Source organism: Podarcis raffonei, chromosome 15 (assembly GCF_027172205.1).
Source record: "Podarcis raffonei isolate rPodRaf1 chromosome 15, rPodRaf1.pri, whole genome shotgun sequence".
NCBI lineage: Eukaryota > Metazoa > Chordata > Lepidosauria > Squamata > Lacertidae > Podarcis > Podarcis raffonei.
Window position 1 is genome coordinate 4,253,312 of NC_070616.1, and position 21,415 is coordinate 4,274,726.

Sequence of the window (21,415 nt, forward strand, 5' to 3'; positions counted from 1 at the left end):
GACTGGCGCATGCGCTGCCGGAGTGGGCGGAGCTCCCTGGCGGTCCGGAGAAAAGACAAGGGAGCGGTGGCCGGTCGCCTCAGACCCCCGCTCAGGAGGGAGCGGGCGGTACTAGGCGAGAGGGGCTGCGTTTCCGCAGCTCTCGGCGCCTGCCGTCTTCCATTCCTCCTCGGCCGCCTGAGGAGGAGCGACCATGTCGGTCGTCTTCTACCTCCTCTCCACGCTGGGCGGCTACCTCTTCACCTCGGCGCTGCTGCTGAAGTACCCGGGCTTGCTCCACCGACCCAAGCGCCACCGCTTCCGATGCCGGCACATCTCCCACCGCGGCGGTGAGGGCGGCCGCTGGGCGTCGTTGTATTCATGTATATGCATATATATAGTCAAATCGAGAGGCAGGATTTTTTTCTTTTTCTTTTGTGAAGGGGCGCAGCTTTATTTTGGGGGGGTGGGCGTAGCAATCGAGAGAGAGAAAAGCGGGGTGTTCTCTGGTGGAGAGGATTTTTTTGGGGGGTGTTGCCCACCTTACCATTTGTAATTATTAAATACGGGGTTTTTTTAAATATTGAGGCTATCCCGAAGAATATGGGAGGGAAGCTGTTACAAATTGAATCATACAATAATGGTAATTGGGGGGCGGGGGTCTTGCCTTAATAATAATATTAGCCGCAGTATTTATATCCCTCTCTTAACTAGACATTTTCAATCCCAGAGCAGGGAACAAACTGATAAAATGAACAGAGGAAAAACAATATACAAAAAATGCAAAATCATATAAACGGGGGGGGGGGAGGGGCGGGGTGTCCTAGCATATAATTTATTTGTAATTATTGAATGCACTGTTTTTAATGTTATTTGTCAGTCACCCAGGGAATATGAGAGGGAAGCTGTATGAATTTAATAATATAATAATGGTAATTTTGTGGGGGAGGGAGATTTGTCCAAATATAAGTGTCCGAATGGCTATTTATTGATGGGAGGGAAGCTGTATACATTCAACAATATAATATTGGTAATGAATGTTCTTGGGGAAGTGCAGATTTTTGGGTGGGGGACAGATATTTTGCGGGGAGGCAAAAACTGGAGAGAAAACTATTACTGGGAATGTAGAGCATTTTGGGGGTGACGAGTTGGGAGAAAATATTCCGGGGGGCAACAAATGGAGATAAATCTGAGGAGGGGTTGAAGGGGGGCTACAAAGAACTATAGGGGCAACAGATTGTCATAGAAAAATAATACAGTCTTCTTGGGCAGGAACTGAATGGGGGGGGGGTTATGGTAGAGGAGAGAGAAGACCCACTTGCCCTCCCCCCTTGGGGGTGATGAAAAATGTGTATATGTACAAGGTCACACCCCCAGCCCAGCCCCTGAAAATCTCCGGGTGAAGCAATTGATTGTCCTAGGGACTTCAGCGGAAATTTAAAGAGAAGAAAGGGAGAACATTGGCGGTGATGCTGCCTTGCTCGCTCACTCTCTTCCTCTCTCAAAAAAGCTGACCTTGAAATCTGTGCCCCCTCCTTGCTCCCCCGCCCCTAAGAAAAGGGGTGGAGATTGCTACCTTTATTTCGTGCCTAGCCTCCCCCCCCAAAAAAATAAATAAAACACTTCTTCAGACATCAGCAAGCAAATTTTACTGTGATGATAATGTCTGAATGTTGAAATGGAGATTATATTCTGTTTTTGTATGTTACACTGTTATTTTTCATCACCGTCTCTCTCAGGGCTGCTTCTCACCCCCTCCACACAATGGCAAGTTTCCTTTCCTCTCTCTCCCCCTATCCTCTTTATAGAGAGGATCTGCCTTTTCCAACATCCCCCAAATCTGGCCAGCTTTGTTTTCTAAAGTTCCCACACACACTCCTTTATGCAGTCCTCCGCTCCAGTATCCCGTTCATTCTTCCTCCCCTTTCGTCCTCCCCAAGCCCTCCCTTTTGTCAGACACTTCTCTGCTTCGGATTTCAGAAGTGTCTTTCAGAAGTATCATTTAGATTTTCCAACCTCTCCCTCCCTCTTCTGTAACTTGTCTGCTTCCTAAACTTCAACTCCTTCTACCTTTTTGCATCCTTCTGAATTCCTTTTTGTACATCCCCCTCCCTATGCCCTGTTATCTTGTCAGCCATCTGTCAAACTTTAAATAGACAATTTCAGAATATTCTCTTTTTTAGAGATGTTGCAAAATCTGTCTTGTTTAGACAGGCTGCAGCCCTGAGAGGGCAGCAGGGTCAGGGTTAAGCTGAGAGTGGGTGGGTTTCAGGGCAGCTAATGGACAGCATGTTTTTAAATCTTGTTTTGTTTTAAAAGCAGTCTTTTAATTGGGTCTGTCGCAAGTTCATATGGAGATAGGGCTTTAAAAAAATCAGTGCATTATAATCCTGTGTCTGTCTTTTTGGGAGGCATTATTATTATTATTATTAACAATGTTTCTATACTTCCCTTCATCGGAGGATCACAGGGTTTGCAGGTTTACAGTATAAAAACACAACAATACATACCATATTCATGCCAGACCTTTGTTGAGCAACCTGTGCTTAAATTGTGTTGGACGCTTCGTAACTTTGTGAGCACGCACCTTGCAGTAGTTATTCCCTACTCCTTTATGATAGGAAGGTCTATCCTCCCCATCCCAAATCTGTTACCTCTCACCATTTGATACCAGCTTCCTTAGAGTTGAATGTCAACTACATGTGCTGAAAAGGAAGTAATAAAAAGGTAAGAGGTACCAGCACCTATGTGTTCATTAGCATTATGATAAATAAGAAGAACATAAGAAGAGCCTCTTGGATCGGGCCAAAGTGAGCCCATCCAGCTCAGCATCCTGTTCTCACAGTAGAGGTAGGAGGTAAAATACATGGGCCCCAAGTTTCCTCCTTAGAGGGGTTGCTCATCATGCTCCTTTTTTGCAAGAGGGGTTTCTGAATCCTTTAATGGTATATTTCACAACCCTACACTTTATCTTAGTACTGTACAATTGCTCAGCTAGGTCATTTTAGCAGCCAATGGCAATTAAACTGTCATCTTTCCTCAAGGGATTTCACTTGACTCACTTTCTAATCTCTTTAGCCTCTGCTATTGGGTGACAGAGAGAAGGCGGAACTGCACAACACCTACTTTGCCTCTCTTCATCCAAAAGGAAAGTGGCACCTAACCTGGTAAATCATGCAATAAAATAAATAACACAATAAATCATGCAAGGAGGGAGATGAAGCCCAAGATAGGAAAAGAGCTGGTAAGGGAACACTTAGCTGCTTTAAATGAACTCACATCTCCAGGACCTGATGAGCTGCACCCAATGGTACTAAAGGAGCTTGCAGATATCATCTCAGAGCACCTGTTTATAAACTTTGTGAACTCTTGGAGAGCAGGTGAGGTCCCTGCAGACTGGAGGCGACAAATGTTGTTTCCATCTTTAAAAGGGGTGTGGGAGAACAACAAAAAGTTCATCGGTTCTCAAAGTGTGTGGCATACCAAAACTAACAAAATGAATTTCAGCAGGAACAAATATAAGGTTCTACACTTAGGAAGGAATAAGAAGCTGTGCAAATATAAGATGGGAGACACCTATGAACAGGATCTAGGGGTCTTAGTAGACCACAAGCTTGAACACAAGTCAGCAGAGTGATGCAGCAGCAAAAAAAAGCTAATGCTATTTTAGGCTGCATCAGCAGAAGTATGGTGTCCCCATCATACTAGTCCTGTTCTGTTCTGCCTTGGTCCATTCTGCCTTGGAGTCTGTCGAGTTCTAGGCACTACAATTTAATAAGGACATTTACAAGCTGGAATGTCTGCAGGGGAGGGTGTCCAAGATAATAATGGCTCTGGAAACGAAGACTTATGAGGAATGGTTGGTGGAACTGGGTATGTTTGGTAAAGAGGACACTGAGAGGAGATATGATAGCCATCTTCAAATATCATCAGGGGCTATCACATGGAAGGTGGATCAAACTTGTTTTCCTCTGCTCTGGAGGGTAGGACCCAAACCAATGGATTCAAGTTACAAGAAAGGAGATTCTGACTAAAGATCAGGAAACATTTATTGACAGTAAGAGCTGTTTGACAGTGGAACAGACTCCCACAAGAGGGGGTGGACTCTCCTTCCTTGAAGGTTTTAAAGCAGAGGTTGAATTCATGTGTGATCTAGTGGAGATACCTGCATTGCAGGGAGTTGGATTAGATGACCCTCAGAGTTCCTTCCAATGCTACAATTCTATGCTTCTAATCCAGAAGCTTTTAAATGAATGGATGAGGGCATGTAAGCAATCACAGAACCTGCAGTCCAGTCCTGAGCTGTTAATACCTGCCTCCCACTCTGAACTGAGGCTGCTTTCTACGTGATGAAGTTTCCCAAGAGTAAACCTTCATCAGCGCATTCCATGAAGATTATCCTGCAAAGCTAATGCCTTCCACTGCTATTGTACAAAAGTAAGATGTGTGACCAAACAAAGTTGTGACCTTCAGTTGAAGTGGGATACTTGCCTTGTTTGGACTGGTTCTTGTATTGTCCCTGAAGAGGCTGGCCAGACCAAGGCTGTTTTCTGCAGGAATTAGCTTTAAGTACAGATGTTTAAGTACAGCTACTTGCAAGGATGATCAGGATTTTTCAGCTCCATCAAAAGAATTTTAGGCATCTGGATGACAAGATCCTTGCCATCTTTTCCTCGCTCCATTCACCTGCTTATACTACTTCCATTTGCTGCCTTCCATGCATCCCCTAAGGGACGTGGGTGGTGCTGTGGGTTAAACCACAGAGCCTAGGACTTGCCGATCAGAAGGTCAGCGGTTCGAATCCCTGCGACGGGGTGAGCTCCTGTTGCTCAGTCCCTGCTCCTGCCAACCTAGCAGTTCAAAAGCACGTCAAGGTGCAAGTAGATAAATAGGTACCACTCCGGCGGGAAGGTAAATGGCATTTCCGTGCGCTGCTCTGGCTCACCAGAAGCAGCTCAGTCATGCTGGCCACATGACCCAGAAGGTGTACGCCACATGACCCGGAAACGAGATGAGCGCCGCAACCCCAGAGTCGTTCACGACTGGACCTAATGGTCAGGGGTCCCTTTACCTTTTACCTATGCATCCCCTAGACCTGGAATATAACTAGAACTCGCCAGGTTAAGACTCTCTCCCACCTCTGTCAAATCTTTCTCTGTTGCATGCTTGTGTTCTTTTGCTGGTTGTAATCACAGAAGAATTGACCCTTTCCTCACCTCTACTCCTCCATCAAGCTGTAATCTCTCCTTTCGTTTTTGTCTTCCATTATTTAGATTTTTAATGCTCTCTGAGCAGGGATACTGGTTCTTCACGGGGGCAGGGAGAAAAAGGAGGCTTTCTTATTTGTGTTGGGTCAATGCCTTCTGTCCTGATGAATGTGATGTCCCTTGTTTTAAGGCTTTTTAATCTTTCTAGCTGCTGGCTGTACGGTTACCTGCCATATAAAAGCCACCTTGTTTGCTGCCTCCCATCTAATGCAGAAATCAAACTCTGCCTCATCCTGAGCATCAACATGAATGCTTCAAGTTGTCTCAGTTTACAAGCCTTCATAGAACTTCCTCATCTATTATTAGTAGACAGTCCTGCATTAAGAAACTGCTTGTTCTGGAAGATGAGTAACTGAGCTCTCAGATACTCTTATGCCAGAGCCCTGAATCTCCCATCCCTGAGTGAATGAGCTTTCTTTTTTACTTATGCTACACAATATGCTTTCTATTGAGTAGATTTGAATGAACGATGCTTGCGGAGGTTCAGTAGCAGAGCTGCCAAACATGCAAATATGAGACCTTTGTTTGGCCTGTTGAAAAGTGCGCTTGTTTAATCAGGAATGGTTTTATTATTGTTACTGCTGTTATATTTATTTGATGTTTTACCTGCCTTTTTACTATCAGGTCCCACGGCAGGTTACAAGTGATCAAAAAGTCAGTAATATATAAAATTAAAAAGACTTTAAAACAAATTGCACTTAACAGGCTTAGGGTGGGTACCAAAAATATATATCTTAGATGTCAAAGGCCAATGTAAAGAAGTGTGTTTTCAGAATACAGCAGAAGCTGTATAATGAAGGTGTCAGGCGCACCTCTCTGGGTCTTCTGGGCCACTACTATTCCAAACTTCTGAGGGTGATTGAACGTCCAAGATCTGCTGATGTTAACATCCAAGAGGGTCTGTAGGGAAAGAGGCAGTCTTTCAAATATTTGGGGCCTGAGTCATTTAAAGCTTTAAACACTAATGTGAGCACCTTTGATTGGGCCTGGGTCGGGCCTTGAACTGGCAACCAACTACGGTATATTAGCCCTACTGGGCATCTACATGTATCTGTGTTTTCAAGTGGTGGATCCAGTAAGCTCTTTGGCCCCTGTTCATGTTGAACCATAAGGCTGCTCCATTTGCTCAAGATACAGGTCATAGATAAGTAGTGATGGCTCTCTTCCACATTGGGTTGTTAAGAGTTGGTTTAAGATGCCAAGTTGAAATTAGATCAGATCTAAAACCACTCATTGCACACTTTCATTGACTTGCGTAGGATTTGCCCCTGTGCGGCACATATTGTGGTATAGTCATTCTTTTACATTTCCCCTTCCAAGGAACCGATTCTAAAGACCTTCTGTCCCAGGATAACAAAGCGATATAGGCTTGCCTTGAGAGTGTCTGGCACTTATCTAGGTCACATTTCATCAGAGTTAAATTACATAGAGGTAAGAAGATCAGGCACTAATGCACCTGAATCTTATGCAAGCTGGGCTGGTCCTCTGACTTAAACTCACTCTGTAATGTGGGATTCCAGGTTCCATCCTCAGCTGGCTGATGCAACTCAGTTCTCTGACATGTGGAAATAAAAAGCCAACTTTGTTCATGTTTGTTCCCCAAACATGTGCTTTTTATTTCTTACAAAGGGCTAATGTGACAAAGTGACTTAAGAGACACTGCTAAGAACCTAAGAAACCCTGAGCTGTAAAAGAATCCGCCTTGTGCTTCTTTTCCACCTAGCCCAGTTTCACACAAACACACAGACACACCCACCGACTGGCACAGGATTCTCTGGGTTTCTGGGAGAAAGTGATTTTTCTTATCGCTTACTACTGAGCCCTGCAGATAGAACTAGGGTGGGCATGTAGAGAATTGCAATCTTCTCTGAATATGTACTAGTATGTATAATCAGCCTTGTACAATGTGGTTATAATGGTTCCTTTATTGCATCCTTCCCCAACCTCTGTCCCTTCATATCAGCCTCACTTTGCATGGCCAATGGTCAGGGGAGATTTTCTTTCTTTCTGAAAATAATGATATACCACTATTGATAAAATAAAATCAAGAGTCGTTTGCTACAGTTATGCATAAAACCACACAGTAAAAAAACATAGAAAATGTTAAAATCAAAAACCAACCAACTAATATGGAAAGATGTACAGTTCTCTTAATTGCCTGTGGAGCCTGCTGCATGCATTAGAAAAGTTTGCAGCAGGTGTTGAAAAGCAGACACAACGCCTGCTGAATCTCTGTAGGCAAAGTATTCCACAACACTGGACAGATGATATTAAGGACTCTGGTACAGTGATATCTTTTGGTTACAAACTTAATTTGTTCTGGAGGTCCATTCTTAACCTGAAACCGTTCTTAACCTGAGGGACCACTTTAGCTAAAGGGGCTTCCCGCTGCCGCTGCACGGTTTCTGTTCTCATCCTGAGGTAAAGTTCTTAACCCCAAGTACTAATTCTGGGTTAGCGAAGTCTGTAACCCAAAGTGTTTGTAACCTGAGGTACCACTGTACTTGTAGCTCTTAATTGGGCCTTTCCAACTCAGTTGATGATCTCAGTGATCAAGCTGGGATATTAGGGGTTCAGCCAACCCCTGAGGTACCCTGAACCTAAGTTGTTCAGGACTTTAATACAAAGACATTGAGCCTGGCTTGGTAGCAGCCAGGGCAGATGCTTTAACAATGGTGTCACATGTTTTCAGCCAAATAGCAGCCTGGTATCCCAAATTCTTCACCAGCTGGAACTTCCAAACCAGACCCAAGAGGAGCCCTGCATGGTGGGAGCTGTAGTTCAACAACATATGGAACACAAAAGGTTGTGGGAGACTGATCTCATAGATGAAGTGCTGTGCTAAGTTGTGTTTCTCTTACCTTGCAAAAGTACATTGGGTACATGTTTTGTCCAGCTGTTTTGTAGTCCAACTTTCTGTTTCCAAAAGTGGTTGACTAGGATCACTTAGTTACTTGCCCTCAGCATCTGAAAATTGGAGGAATCATGTCTCTGAATATGGAGGCTTTATGATGTACTAATACCCAAGTTTGACTAACACTTTTAAAAAGCCATCTAAGGCAGAAGCAATCATTAGCTCTTCAAGTAATGATTTCCATATTTTAATTAGAGAGAAGTTTGCCTCACTCCACATCCAGCCAAGGGCTTTAATGTGGATCAGATCTCAGATTCGATGGTCGCTTAATTCTGGCACTCAGATCATACAGCTGAAATCATAACTACGCAATCAAATATTTAGAGTCCTCTGCTTATTTTTCCATTGTAATTTTGCTAATTCCTCCATTGCACTGTGTGAGCATGGCAAAGGTAGAAATGGTAATTAGTAAGGGGGAAACATGACTGTTCCGTAGAAGTTTGAGTGTGGTGATATTTATGTGTGCTTGAGCCACTTAACAAGATGTGTTAATATAGTAATTAGATGAACAACTAAGTGGGCAGGTGGCCATGCTATTACGTTGCAGCAGAAACCTTGATGGTGCATTGAAGACACAGATTCTACCCCCCCCCCCCGGTGGATTAGAGTGCATTTCATCAAATCCATTAATTTTTATTTAAGATATTTATATCCCGTCTTTCAGGGCAAAACCCTCCAAAGGCAGCTTATAAAATTTAATTAGCTACATATACCAAACAGGTATATGCACATTCAAATAATTTTGCAGTATAATCTTCCTTTTATGCACCTATCTGTGATCCTACTTCCCCTGTCCAACAAAATTGTCCCCATGCCATATACCAAGGACAGTCAGCATGGTGCCCTCCACATGCTTTGGACTTGAACTCCTATCAGCCCCAGGCGGCATGGCCAATGGTCAGGGATTATGGGAGTTGTTGTCCACAACATTTGGAAGGGCATCATGTTGCGTACGCCTTCCTTATGTCTCTCCACCCTGCGCACCAACCATCCCACCTTCGACGGTCTGAAGTCTTAATCTGTACAACTTTCATTCTAATAATAGAAAGGTTTCAGAATTACAAGCAGTACATCATGTCAGGTGTGGTTGTCATCTTTTTGTCCTGTTCCCTAAAGATTTTCACATCTATGTGGCAGGCTGTCATTCAGCAGGTGTGGATCTGTACCAAGGCGTGACGGAGAGGTACCTGGCTTCCTTTCCTGTTAATGAGCCCAGACTTCTTCTTCCTCACCCTGTTCTGCCTTTATAGAATCAGCAGGAAGAAGGAAGGTGGCAAACCCAGAATTGGCCACTTAATATGGGGCTCCCTACCTTCCACCCTGGGACGCGGGTGGCGCTGTGGGTAAAAGCCTCAGCGCCTAGGGCTTGCCGATCGAAAGGTCGGCGGTTCGAATCCCCGTGGCGGGGTGCGCTCCCGCTGCTCGGTCCCAGCGCCTGCCAACCTAGCAGTTTGAAAGCACCCCCGGGTGCAAGTAGATAAATAGGGACCGCTTACTGGCGGGAAGGTAAACGGCATTTCCGTGTGCTGCGCTGGCTCGCCAGATGCAGCTTTGTCACGCTGGCCACGTGACCCGGAAGTGTCTTCGGACAGCGCTGGCCCCCGGCCTCTTGAGTGAGATGGGCGCACAACCCCAGAGTCTGTCAAGACTGGCCCGTATGGGCAGGGGTACCTTTACCTTTACCTTTACCTTCCACCCTGCCGTTCCCAATGGGTACCAGCCGCCAGTGTTTAAAGAATGAGAACAGGGATTGTTCCTTACAGAACTTGCCTGGTAACATCAGAGTTCGTAGCTTATATTTTCTCTTTCTCTGTTGAGGAGGTGGAGCTGATGCATTTGCTTCCTGATTTAACAGGCGTTTGGTATGTTTAAGCTGAGCGTGACCTATGAACTGTATCCTTAAGGAGGAAGGGCAGTGAGCACATGTGTTAGTGAGTGGGTGGGGGTAAATAAGCTTTGAATCTCCTTACGGTTCTAAATGTTAGGGGACCATGGTTAAATTGTACTTTTTTCATTTTTCAAGTGCCTCTGAAGAGTGGTTATGCTTGACACATACGTCAGAAGACATCTCAGTACATTAGACTTTTTGAGAGAGGAAGAGGAAGGATGGGGTGGCAAATGTTTGCTAAAGCCTGTTCCTTAACCCACTGCAGTGTCTGTTTGCAGACAGTTTCGCACACAATACATTTTGTCTAAGATACCTTATTGAAAACAGCTGCTGCACAGCTGTATGTTGTAGTAACAAACATTGTACGTTCAAGATGTTGGAGGTAAGAGTTCTGAGTTGCTGCATGGAGTGCATATTAAGTGGCTTTAAACTGGCATCGACCCCACACAGCTTTGCACCCACATTCACTCACTTACCGCAGTCCTTGGCAAGAATCTGTGTCAGACTCATGCCTCTCAACTTGGCACTTACTGTGCAGTGAAACTGGGTCCTTAAGGATAAAGAAGGAAAGACAAAGAACTTTTTGTTGGAGCACAGTAGTATAGGCAATTGAGTTTGTTGCAAGTGCTACTTAGATGTCTGGCCAGTTTTGATAGCATTAAATCCATTTAGCAATGACAGATGGAAGCAGCTTTCTCAAAGTTGCGCCATTTCTGTCACTGGTTTTAAGTCTGTGTTATGCATCCCTGTTTCATTATATATATATATATATATATATTCCTGTGAGGTGAAACTAGGCACTATTCTCCCTTTTGGTGAGCCAAGCAAACTATAAAATTCATGAAATGCCTTTAAAATATTATTTTATTATTTTATATGCCACTTGATGCCAAAATAGGCTTCCTGTGGTTTGCAACATATGAAGAACTGTTCCACTAGCGTTAAAATATAAACATCCATTCAGTACAAACCTCAAAATGCACAATGAAACAATCCAGCCACTAAAACAGGAGTATCTTCAAAACAGGTGCAAAGAGTTCCTGCTTAGTAGTTTTTGAATTCACAAAATTCGCCTAGCTCCCTTGCAGCTCTTAAAACATGCAGCCATGATTATAAGCCAAGTGGTTGCTGTTTCCTTTAAAATGCTGTTTTTTCCCCTACAGGAGCTGGAGAGAATCTGGAAAATACCATGGCAGCCTTTCGCCAGTGAGTATCACGATTTTTATCATCAGTATTTGCTTACACAGACAGTTGGCACACGTTCTCTAGTGGCACAGTGGGCCTGGCTGTTAACCGGAACATTGGTGGCTTGAGTCCACCCAGGGATGGCTGTGGGCAGGGTTCCTGCATTGCACAGGGTTGGACTAGATGACCCCCAGGGTCTCTTCCAACTCTACAGTTCTATGATTCTATGACCTGCTTATACAGCCAGTTGTTCTTGGACAATAGCACTTGGATTAGCTTTAGTCCAACCTGTTCCAGTGTTTGAGAGCTAATCAGCAGAGACTCCCTGAGGCTTTTGTCTTGCTTATAAATTATCTCAATAAAAATGTTCAGGTTAGGCAATAGGCTTATTCATTTGACCTTTCCCTGAGCTACAGAGATGTGGGTGGCATTCCTCATTTCCTGCAGGTGGCATTCCACATTTCCTGCATGCATTCGGTTTCCTTTGAAGTATCTGTGTGTCTGAAATACTTTAGCGTTTCCTTTCATGTGTAAACAAGAGCTGCTGTTTGCAGAGGACATAATGTCGTCCTCCCTTCTATTAACTTCTCTTGAAAAAGGAAGTCGTCCAGCACGTGGGGTTGGCTTTTCCAGGTCAGGGAGGCAGGTTTAAGCTGGAGGAGAGGCTTCTCCCTTCAACTCCCCACCTACCTTCCAAGCTAACTTTTCACTTTTGTAGTGGCAAACTGATGTCTTGTGGGCTCTGTGTTGTCAAGGTGTCTCCTTCCTTCCACAAGCAAAACAGATGAGAGAGAGGATTTTCTTGCTTTCCTGGCCAGCTTCCATCTGTGGTGGGATGGCCCTCCAAAAAAAAAAAAAAAAAGAGTAATTGCTGTAAATCTGGGAACCCCTAGAACAGATTTAGAGGGCATGCAGGGAAAGAGGAGACCAGTTGCAGAAACAGGAACCTTTGCATCGACGGAACACATTAATTGAACTCCAGCCAATGGATTTTCTCTTTAATATTTTGGAAAGTAATACGTGATGGAGGGAATACTGGTGTACAAGTTGTGGCTTGCCCAAGATTGCTTGCTTAAGAATAACAAATTTGAGAGTAGAACCCAGGAGAAAAGTTTCTGTTTCCTTCAAACCAAAACATAAAACTGCCTTCCAGTGCTGGCTTTTCAACAGAGCTGAAGCCCTGAACACAGAAGGTCACTGTTGTGAAAGTTAGATAGTTTAATACGTTTGTGTTACTTCTTGGCCTTGAGGCTGGGAATGCCGTGCAGAAGTTTGCCGTGTTCTTTAAAAGCTTTCCTATGGGGGCCTTCTTGCCACATGGATACACATTGGAAAAAAGCTACAGCAGAGGGCAGTGAGAAGAAGCACCTGTTCAGTGGGCTAAAGTTATCAGATGTTCCTTGCAGTCTGCTGCAAGGGTCACAGAGAAATAAAGGTCAATGTATTTCCTATTTGCCACTGAGAGCTTTGGCTTCTGAAACAAAATAAATCCAGGGTGGGTGGGTGTATATCTGCACCTGCAATTAAATATATGAATGTCAAAGCTTGTATTTCATAGACAATATCCCTGGATTAATGAACCTTTTAGTAAGAGGACACCCAGCCTTTCAACAGAGGTGCCACAAGTGGCTGCAGTCTGGGACAGGGGAAAGTGATCCATGCAGGCTTGATTGTGGCAGAGTCAGACCTGCGTAGCCCTCTCCCTAGTACTGGGCTAATGGTTGCCTAATATCCCAATGCTTTTAGAGGCAAAACACACAGGGCACACAGACTGCATATGTTCTATAAAAAGGTAAAGGTAAAGGTACCCCTGCCCTTACGGGCCAGTCTTGACAGACTCTAGGGTTGTGCGCCCATCTCACTCAAGAGGCCGGGGGCCAGCGCTGTCCACAGACACTTCCGGGTCACGTGGCCAGCGTGACATCGCTGCTCTGGCGAGCCAGAGCCGCACACGGAAACGCCGTTTACCTTCCTGCTAGTAAGCGGTCCCTATTTATCTACTTGCACCCGGGGGTGCTTTCAAACTGCTAGGTTGGCAGGCGCTGGGACCGAGCAACGGGCGTGCACCCCGCCGCGGGGATTCGAACCGCCGACCTTTCGATCGGCAAGCCCTAGGCGCTGAGGCTTTTACCCACAGCGCCACCCGCGTCCCGCTATATGTTCTATAGCACATACTAATCAGATGATGGGGACAGACTGCTGCCAGCAGATCAGTGTGGTGTGTGTCCTGATTTGAGCAAGGGCTGAAGACTCAGCAGAATTGGCTCTGTGATGCGGAATCCCTAGAGGTACAAAGTGATTAAAAAATATTTATCTGTGCAGATCAGGGACTCAGGTGCACGTCTCCAGGGACTATAACCTCCTTTTGGCAAGAAGAACAGACGCCACGAAAAGCAAACACATTCAGTGAAAGAGGTGTACTGAAATCAAGCATTTGGAACCGCAGTGGGTCTTGCAGCAGCTTGAAGGCTAGCAAATATATTGTCGCATAAGCTGTAGTGGGCCATAGTCCCCTTTAGCAGATGCATTAAGCATAAGCCTAAATTGCCATGGTGCACCTGTAGCATCAAAACCAAACACAGTCAAACCTGCAGTTAAACATATCTCTCCCATATCAGTCTCTACAGCCACAGCAGGCGCTGTAACTCTCCAGCAGTTTGACTTCACCCCCAAAGGCGCACTCTTCCATTGTATCCCAAGACAGATGGATGCCAACAACAGCAATCGCTGAGTTGGCAGTCCAGTGTGGTGCAGTGGTTAGAGTTAGAGTCTTGGGTGACCAGGGTTCAAGTCCCCACTCAGTGGGTGACCTTGGGACAGTCAGTCAAGCTCAGCCTAGCCTACCTCGCAGGGTTGTTGTAAAGAGAATATGAGGAGAGGGTGAGTATATATGCCACCTGGAACTCATTGGGATGTGGATGGCGCTGTGGTCTAAACCTCTCTTGGGCTTGCCGATCAGAATGTCAGCAGTTCATATGCGCACTACAGGGTGAGCTCCCATTGCTCTGTCCCAGCTTCTGCCAACCTAGCAGTTCGAAAGCATACCAGTGCAAGTAGATAAATAGGTACTAGTGCGGCGGGAAGGTAAATTGCGTTTATATGAGCTCTGAGACTCGTCACGGTCCTCCGTATGCCAGTAGTAGTTTAGTCATGCTGGCCACATGACCTGGAAAGCTGTCCGTGGACAAACACCGTCTCCCTCGGTCTGAAAAGCAAGATGAGCACTGCACCTATAGTCGCCTTTCCTGGACTTAACCGTCCGGGGTCCTTTACCTTACCATTTGAGGAAACGCAGGATGGAAATGTGATAAATGAAATAAACTCCAGTGCTTAAAAACTTGCACCAACTACCCATATGTTGCCAGGTCAGATTCAGTGTCCTTGTATAGTGGAACCTTGGTTTTCGAACATAATCTGTTCCAGAAGTCCGTTCGACTTCCAAAACGTTCAAAAACCAAGGATCAAAGGGCTGTCAGCAAATTCAGTGGGGAAAAATGAGAAATGTTCGGCAGCCGAGACATGCGAAAACCAAGGTTTGACTGTATTAGTTTATAAGGCCCATAATAACTTAGGTCCAGGATATCTTATGGGCCATCTGGATCCTTGACATTCCTGTTGGTCATCCCTCATGAATCAGATGCATGGCTCTTAACTGCTAGAAGTCCCAGGGCTGTTTTACAACCTACACACTCTCCAGTAAATTCATTAAAGCTGCTAGGTATTACTTCAAGACTACCTTGAAATGTGTGGGCTGTGGATTTCAGCATTAATTTCAGAATCAATAACGTGTTGGAGTTGCCTCCCTCCTCCCCTGCAATTACTCTTTGCAAAATGGCAAATTACTACAGATTTCTCAGTGGGGAACCAGAAGGAACCACACATGCCCGATTCTTTGTGAGGGAGGTGTGATTATAACCCAGGAATTGATTCAGGTTTTTTAAGTCTTTCTTTGTACTTAGTAGTATTATCACAGCTAGTACTGTACACTTTCTTCCAAAGTGCTAGGCATTGTTAGAATTTTCCTAGCGTGAACAAGGCTGTTGAAAAGGGCCACAGGCCATTCTAATCTCCATGGCAGCTAAACGTGATGGTTTTAACACAACAAAGTTTCCCCTCTTCTCTTCTTTAGCTCTGCTAAAGCAGACCTTAGAAGGAGGTTCTTCAGATTTCATAAAGATTGTGGTGAAGATTGGCTTTATTGACTGAAATGTCAAAAAGAATAGCCAACAATTTACCAAAAGCAAGAGAGTTGGCAAGCAATTAGCAAGGCACATCCTGACACTTCATTCTTTTTGACATTTCAGTTCCCTCTGAACCCTACAATCCCCTCTTCCTGCCATATGCATTTATTAGTATTAGTATTGTTGCTGTTTAGTTGTTTAGTCGTGTCCGACTCTTTGTGACCCCGTGGACCAGAGCACGCCAGGCACTCCCGTCTTCCACTGCCTCCCGCAGTTTGGTCAGACTCATGTTTGTAGCTTCGAGAACACTGTATTATTAGTATTAGTAGTATTAATTGCAATTGCAGGCCACCTTTCCCCCGAAAAGCTCAAGGTGGTGTACCTGCTTCTCCCCTTCATTTAATCCCCACAACAACCCTGTGAGGGAGGTTAGGCCGAGAGGCAGTGACTGGCCCAAGGTCACCCAGTGCGTTTGGTGGCAGATTGGGGGTTTTCAACCCTGGTCTCCCAGGTCCTAGTCCAGCACTCAAGCCACTGCACCACACTGGTTGGCCAACTCAGGATTACACTTAATGGATTGTGGGCCCGCAAAAGTTTATGCTATAATAAATTTCTTAGCCTTTAAGGTGCCACAAGGCTCTTTATGGTTTTATCATGTGCACTTTTCTCACATTCAATAGCAACTGTGCTTCCTTTCCTTTGGGGTCTGTTCTTCATTGGAGAAGGAGGTTGCTGTCACTGGATCTGTGTCCCTGAACCTCATAGATGAAACTGGGAAGAGTATTCTTTATTACTTTCTACCTCTAGGGATTCCGCAGCACAGAACCAATTTTGGTGGCTCTTCAGCCCTCGTTCAAATCAGAACATGCTCCCTGCGAAGCCACCAGCCGAGATAAGCGTTTAGAGTCTTCCATAGCTTTATTGTGTTGTGTTTGGGCCACAAATGCAAGAGTTTAACATTACACAACAACTTCGTTTAATTAAGCACTCAACGAAGACAGTCAAGGGAGCTGTCGTCTTCTTGGGCTGGGTGGCTTCAGTGCTCCCTTTACGGTTCTGAGGCAGGAGCTCATTAGTGTCTTTATTGGGACCTGTGGGAAACAAAGTGAAGACTTTGGTCAGTCGGATGTTTTGCACAAACACAGTGTCTCAAATGAAGGCGAGACTCCAGGGTGCAAAGTTTTCCCTGTTTGCCTATTTTGTCTGACGTGCGTAGAACATTGTAGTGTTGATGCTTATCAGCCACTACACCATACCACACTGGTTACCAGAGTGGTTTAGCAGCATTTTTTTAAAAAAGAAAGGTTTGTCAGCATTTTTAAAAGCAGCTCTATCACACCAAACATGTATGGGTCTGATTTCAACCAGCTAGCCAGCGCATTGACCCGTTTAGCTTACTTCTTGCACTTTTATCCTGCCTTCTAAGCAGCTCAGAGTGGCATGCTTGGGGTTTATCCCCATACATCCTCACAGCAGCCCTGTGGGGGTAGGCTAGGTTGAACGGGAAGATACTGTGACTGCCTTAGGGTCACCCAGCAAAGAGGGGTTTAGCCTTGATCTAGCACTCCTGATCACAGATGCCAAGCAGTGCATCTTATATGCCTTATTTATAGGTGGAAAATAAACTATTCAGAACCCTTGTTTAAAGTCCTTGGAGAACCAGTATGTAAATGGTCAGTAGCTATTGGTGTATCACATTTTCCTACTAATTCTGAGGCTGGTGTGAAAAAAGTTTTCCCCACCCCTTCACTAGCATGCAATCTACAGTGGTACCTCGGGTTACAGACGCTTCAGGTTACAGTCGCTTCAGGTTACAGACTTCACTAACGCAGAAATAGTACCTGGGGTTAAGAACTTTGCTTCAGGATGAGAACAGAAATCATGCTCCGGCTGTGTGATGGCAGCAGGAGGCCCCATTAGCTAAAGTGGTACCTCAGGTTTCAGGTTAAGAACAGTTTCAGGTTAAGAACGGACCTCCAAAATGAATTAAGTTCTTAACCTGAGGTACCACTGTAATGTCAAGAAGTGGGGCACAGTGACTATATATATATATATATATATATATATATATATATATATATATATATGTAGTTTTCTGGTAGCTTTATGTAGTTTTCAATTTCATTGTTCCGCAAGGGACAATGACAATAAAGATATCGTATCGTATTGTGTATATATATATATTCCTGGAGGCTTAAAAAAAGGTTTTGCATTCTGCTTTTCTCTACCTTTCAGAATTATCTGAAATATCAAAGTGTGTGTCATTATGTTAAAATCCACCCACCGAAACCGTTTTTTTTCAAAAATGTGGCAGAATCAGCAGGGCTTCTGGAGAGGCTGGAGGAGCATCTTTGGTTTCAAACAACATCAGCCTGCTGCATTGCAGATCCTGCATCATTCACAGGCCACGAACAGAGAGAGAAATACTGTCTGCTGAATTAATTCTAATGCACAGGACTGTTGGAGAATAATGGATAAAAAGTTAGGTTACTGTGGCCCCTGGTGGCAGAAAGATGTACTGCAGCCCGGATAAAAATGTCCCATGATGTGATGTCCCAGGGCTCAATGACATTTTCAGCCAGATCTGGAAATTTTAAGCAAGTGCTGTAGGCATCACCCCCTCTGGCTATTTCTCTAGCCCTGGGACAGCCCCCTGCTATGAGGGAAGCATGTGCCCGTGCACACTTTTGCTTTCTCTAGGGATCTGGGTAAAAGTGAGATCCAGTGGAATTAAACAGACCCAGAGGTGAGAGAGGAAGTGGGAAAAAGTGTCACTCTTTCAGCTCCATGTACTTTTTGATGGATGAAAAGGTAGCACCCCTCACCACATCATGACCGGGGGAGGCAGTGGGTGGGAGGCTTAGAGGCTTTGCAGGCACCACTGCACCCATGGGTGTCTCGCTGACAACCTCTGGGTTATGGAGATGTCTAGAGAACTGAGGCAGTTTCCCTCTTTAGGGAAGTTTTTTTAATAGTTAATGTTTTATTATGGTTTTATATATGTTGCAAGCCCCCCAGAGTGGCTAGGGTAACCCATTTAGATGGGTGGGGTACAAATAATCACCCATCTGTGTCGATCTAATCATTCAATTTGTGCAGGTGGCCTAAGAGTTGCGGCAGTTGTACATTTTGAGGCTGAAAAGCTCCCTGCACTGTGGTTTATAAGGAGAAAGGAAAGGACTCTTTTGAATTCTGAATTTATTGGTTTTCACGTTTTATACTGTATTTTATGCTGTTTTTTGTTGCATCAATTAAGTGTTTTAAATTTGTTGTTAGCCTCCCTGAGCCCTGTTTACTGAACCGGGAAGGGTGGGGTATAAATAAAATTATTATTATTATTATTATTATTATTATTCACAATTATTATTATTATTTCCACTCTCTGGTAGCACTTGTGCAGTATATAACAATAAAATGCTCACATTGTACTCTGCAAGACTTGTAGAGCTATATAGTATAGAGAAGGGGGCATGGAGGGAAAGGAGATATTTATCTTCTCTTTCTTTCTCTCTCCTCTCCTGAAACGCCTCCCTTGCCTGTCAGGCCTGAACGGGACCTCAGGGTTCCTGCTCCAGGCTGGCTGGAGCTCTGTTCTGCCTCAGAACTGCAGGCGACATGGACCTACGGTGGGGCTGAAACCTAAGCTGCGTATTTTTTAAAGGTTCAGGATACTTCTCTCCATGCTGCCACACACTCACCCCCTAAAATAAAGAAGCTCAAGTTTGCTTTCTGCCTTCAGTGCAGTTGACGTTGGGACCGATATGCTGGAACTTGACTGCCACTTGACGAAGGATGAGCAAGTCGTCGTGTCTCATGACGAGAATCTGAAACGGTCGACCGGGGTCGATGTCAATATATCAGACCTCGAATACTCGGTAAGTTGAAATAAGCACCCTCTTCTTTCCTCCAACGCTTAATTTCCCAACCGGGTGAACTCCATAGGACATCAGACTCCAATTCCCTGCAGTCCGGGGTTGTTTACATGATTTATATGCTACTGAATTGATGGCAAAACTCGATGCTGTTTGCATACAAATCATGGGACTCATAGTACAAAAGGTCTAGAAGGCTGCCTGTAGGACTTAGAAAACAGTTAATAATGTGCTTAAGTATTCTAAATATAGAAAAATAGTGCAGAAGGTCACATCCACAGTCCTGCAGATCTCCCCTGCTGAGGCTTGCAGCTTGCTGAAGTAGCTAAGAAGGCTGGTAATGGAAACGCCCATTTGAAAAACTCACATCAGGCTCTGATATTATAAAACGCAACACAGTGGTGGAGAACCTCTGGCCCAGGGGTCAAATGTGACCCTCTAGCTCCCTCTGTCTAGCCTTCTGAACTCTCCATACCCCTTCCCTGGCCTTGCTCTGCACCTCAAATATTTTTGCCTGGCTTCAATGTTGATCATGCCTCTTGCTTTTCTGGATGGAGCGTAGAGAGGGGTGTGTGAAAATGTGTGTAGAAAACTAGCCTACTGTACAAAAGTAAGGTCTGCGTTAGCTGCTCTGCCTCACTTTTGCCTCTGGCTGCACCACCAGTTGGCATGTGGTCCTTGGAGGCTACGAAAGGTTCCCTACCTTGGGATTCCTTCAGTGGTGAAAATGGATTGTATGTTTTTCTGGAGCTCCATAACAGTAACACTGGTATTTCTTGCTCCCTGGATGCTCTGCAGTGGTCTCCTTATTTCAGGATCTTTCTGTTGTACTTCCTCTTAAGCTGATCGGCTGAGGCGCAGAGGGCTCCCAGCACTCAGCTGAGCAAGGCCCCATGCCACTCCGGTAGCTCTCCCTCTAGGAAAAAAGCACTGTATTGAACTGATTAGTTCTTCTATTTAAAAGTCAATTTCTAGCCCAATCTTCCTCTGCAAATTTGTTTGTGTATGTTTAATAGCATTTCCCCCCTTGTTTACTTCCTTCACAATAAGACCCAACGTTCTTTCTCTGCGAAGATTACTCTTGTTCCTGTGACTTAAAAATAAATTGCAGATAACTCTTCCCTAGATGTTTCTTTCCAGAGCACCTGATGTGTAAGATCTGAGAGGTTGAAACAAGGCTGTCTCTGGATGATGATGATGATGATGATGCGCAATCAGTTTGTGTAAATCGGCATCTGTGTGGAGTTAACGCATCCATGTCTTTTTTTTATTATTTATTTAAAGGAACTCCCACCGTACCTCTGCAGATTGGATGTAACATTCCAGAAAGGTAATATTTGGAAGACCTTACCACTTCTGAAATGTTATTTTTTTTGCTCACGGCATTGTTGGGTTTCTGTACCTGAACGTTCTGTCATTGGAAGTTGCTGCCAGCCAGTGTAGGGTGGGTTGACCCGGATGGTGGTACAGCCGCTTCATATGTTAACCCAGCACCAAATCAGCTTTGTTGCCATGTAACACGTGAAACGCCTCTAGCTCTCCCTGTTACAAATGATGGCAGCCTGCGAGTGTCCCCAGCAGCAACCAAATTCTGCTTGTGTCCATCAGAGTGCCATTGCGAAGGTGAAGACAAGCGCATCCCTCTCCTGAAAGAGGTATTTGAGGACTTCCCCCACACTCCTGTCAACATAGACATCAAAGTGAACAATGACGTCCTGATTAAAAAGGTGAGACCCCACCCCACCCCAGCCTGGTTCCTCTCCAAGGCCCATTTGTGTATTTCATCAGACTGGGAGAACATTGACTGACCACTGGTCCTGCTAGCTAGGGATGATGGGAGTTGTAGTCCAGTAACAGCTGGAGACCCAAGTTTGGGAAACCCTCATCTAGAGAAATAATCCAATGACTTGAGGACTGAGAAATAACATGAAAGAAACTGCCCCATTGTGTAATTGCCACAAACAAAAAAACAGCAGCCCCTCTGTGTTCATATTGATCTCAGGTCTCAGAGTTGGTGAGCCTTTACAAGCGAGAACATCTGACGGTTTGGGGCAACGTCAGTCATGAGATAGTTGAAAAGTGTCACAAAGAGGTAAGCGGCCAGCATTCCATCCTGATAAACTTTCTCC

General features: G+C 44.8%; 1 protein-coding gene across 2 annotated transcripts in view; it reads left to right on the top strand.

Annotated features, from left to right (window-relative positions):
• The first annotated feature begins 10 nt into the window (after positions 1 to 10).
• Positions 11 to 21,415, top strand: part of GDPD1 (glycerophosphodiester phosphodiesterase domain containing 1) — a 29,746-nt gene continuing 8,341 nt past the window's right edge. For both annotated transcript variants that reach the window (XR_008327753.1, XM_053366886.1), the window contains exons 1-6: positions 11 to 329; positions 11,212 to 11,254; positions 19,154 to 19,289; positions 20,571 to 20,616; positions 20,895 to 21,013; positions 21,289 to 21,378. Coding sequence is in view for 1 of the 2 variants with exons in the window: in XM_053366886.1 (XP_053222861.1) it covers positions 194 to 329; positions 11,212 to 11,254; positions 19,154 to 19,289; positions 20,571 to 20,616; positions 20,895 to 21,013; positions 21,289 to 21,378 (570 nt within the window). In the remaining variant the exon portion in view is untranslated. The remainder of the gene's footprint in view (positions 330 to 11,211; positions 11,255 to 19,153; positions 19,290 to 20,570; positions 20,617 to 20,894; positions 21,014 to 21,288; positions 21,379 to 21,415) is intronic.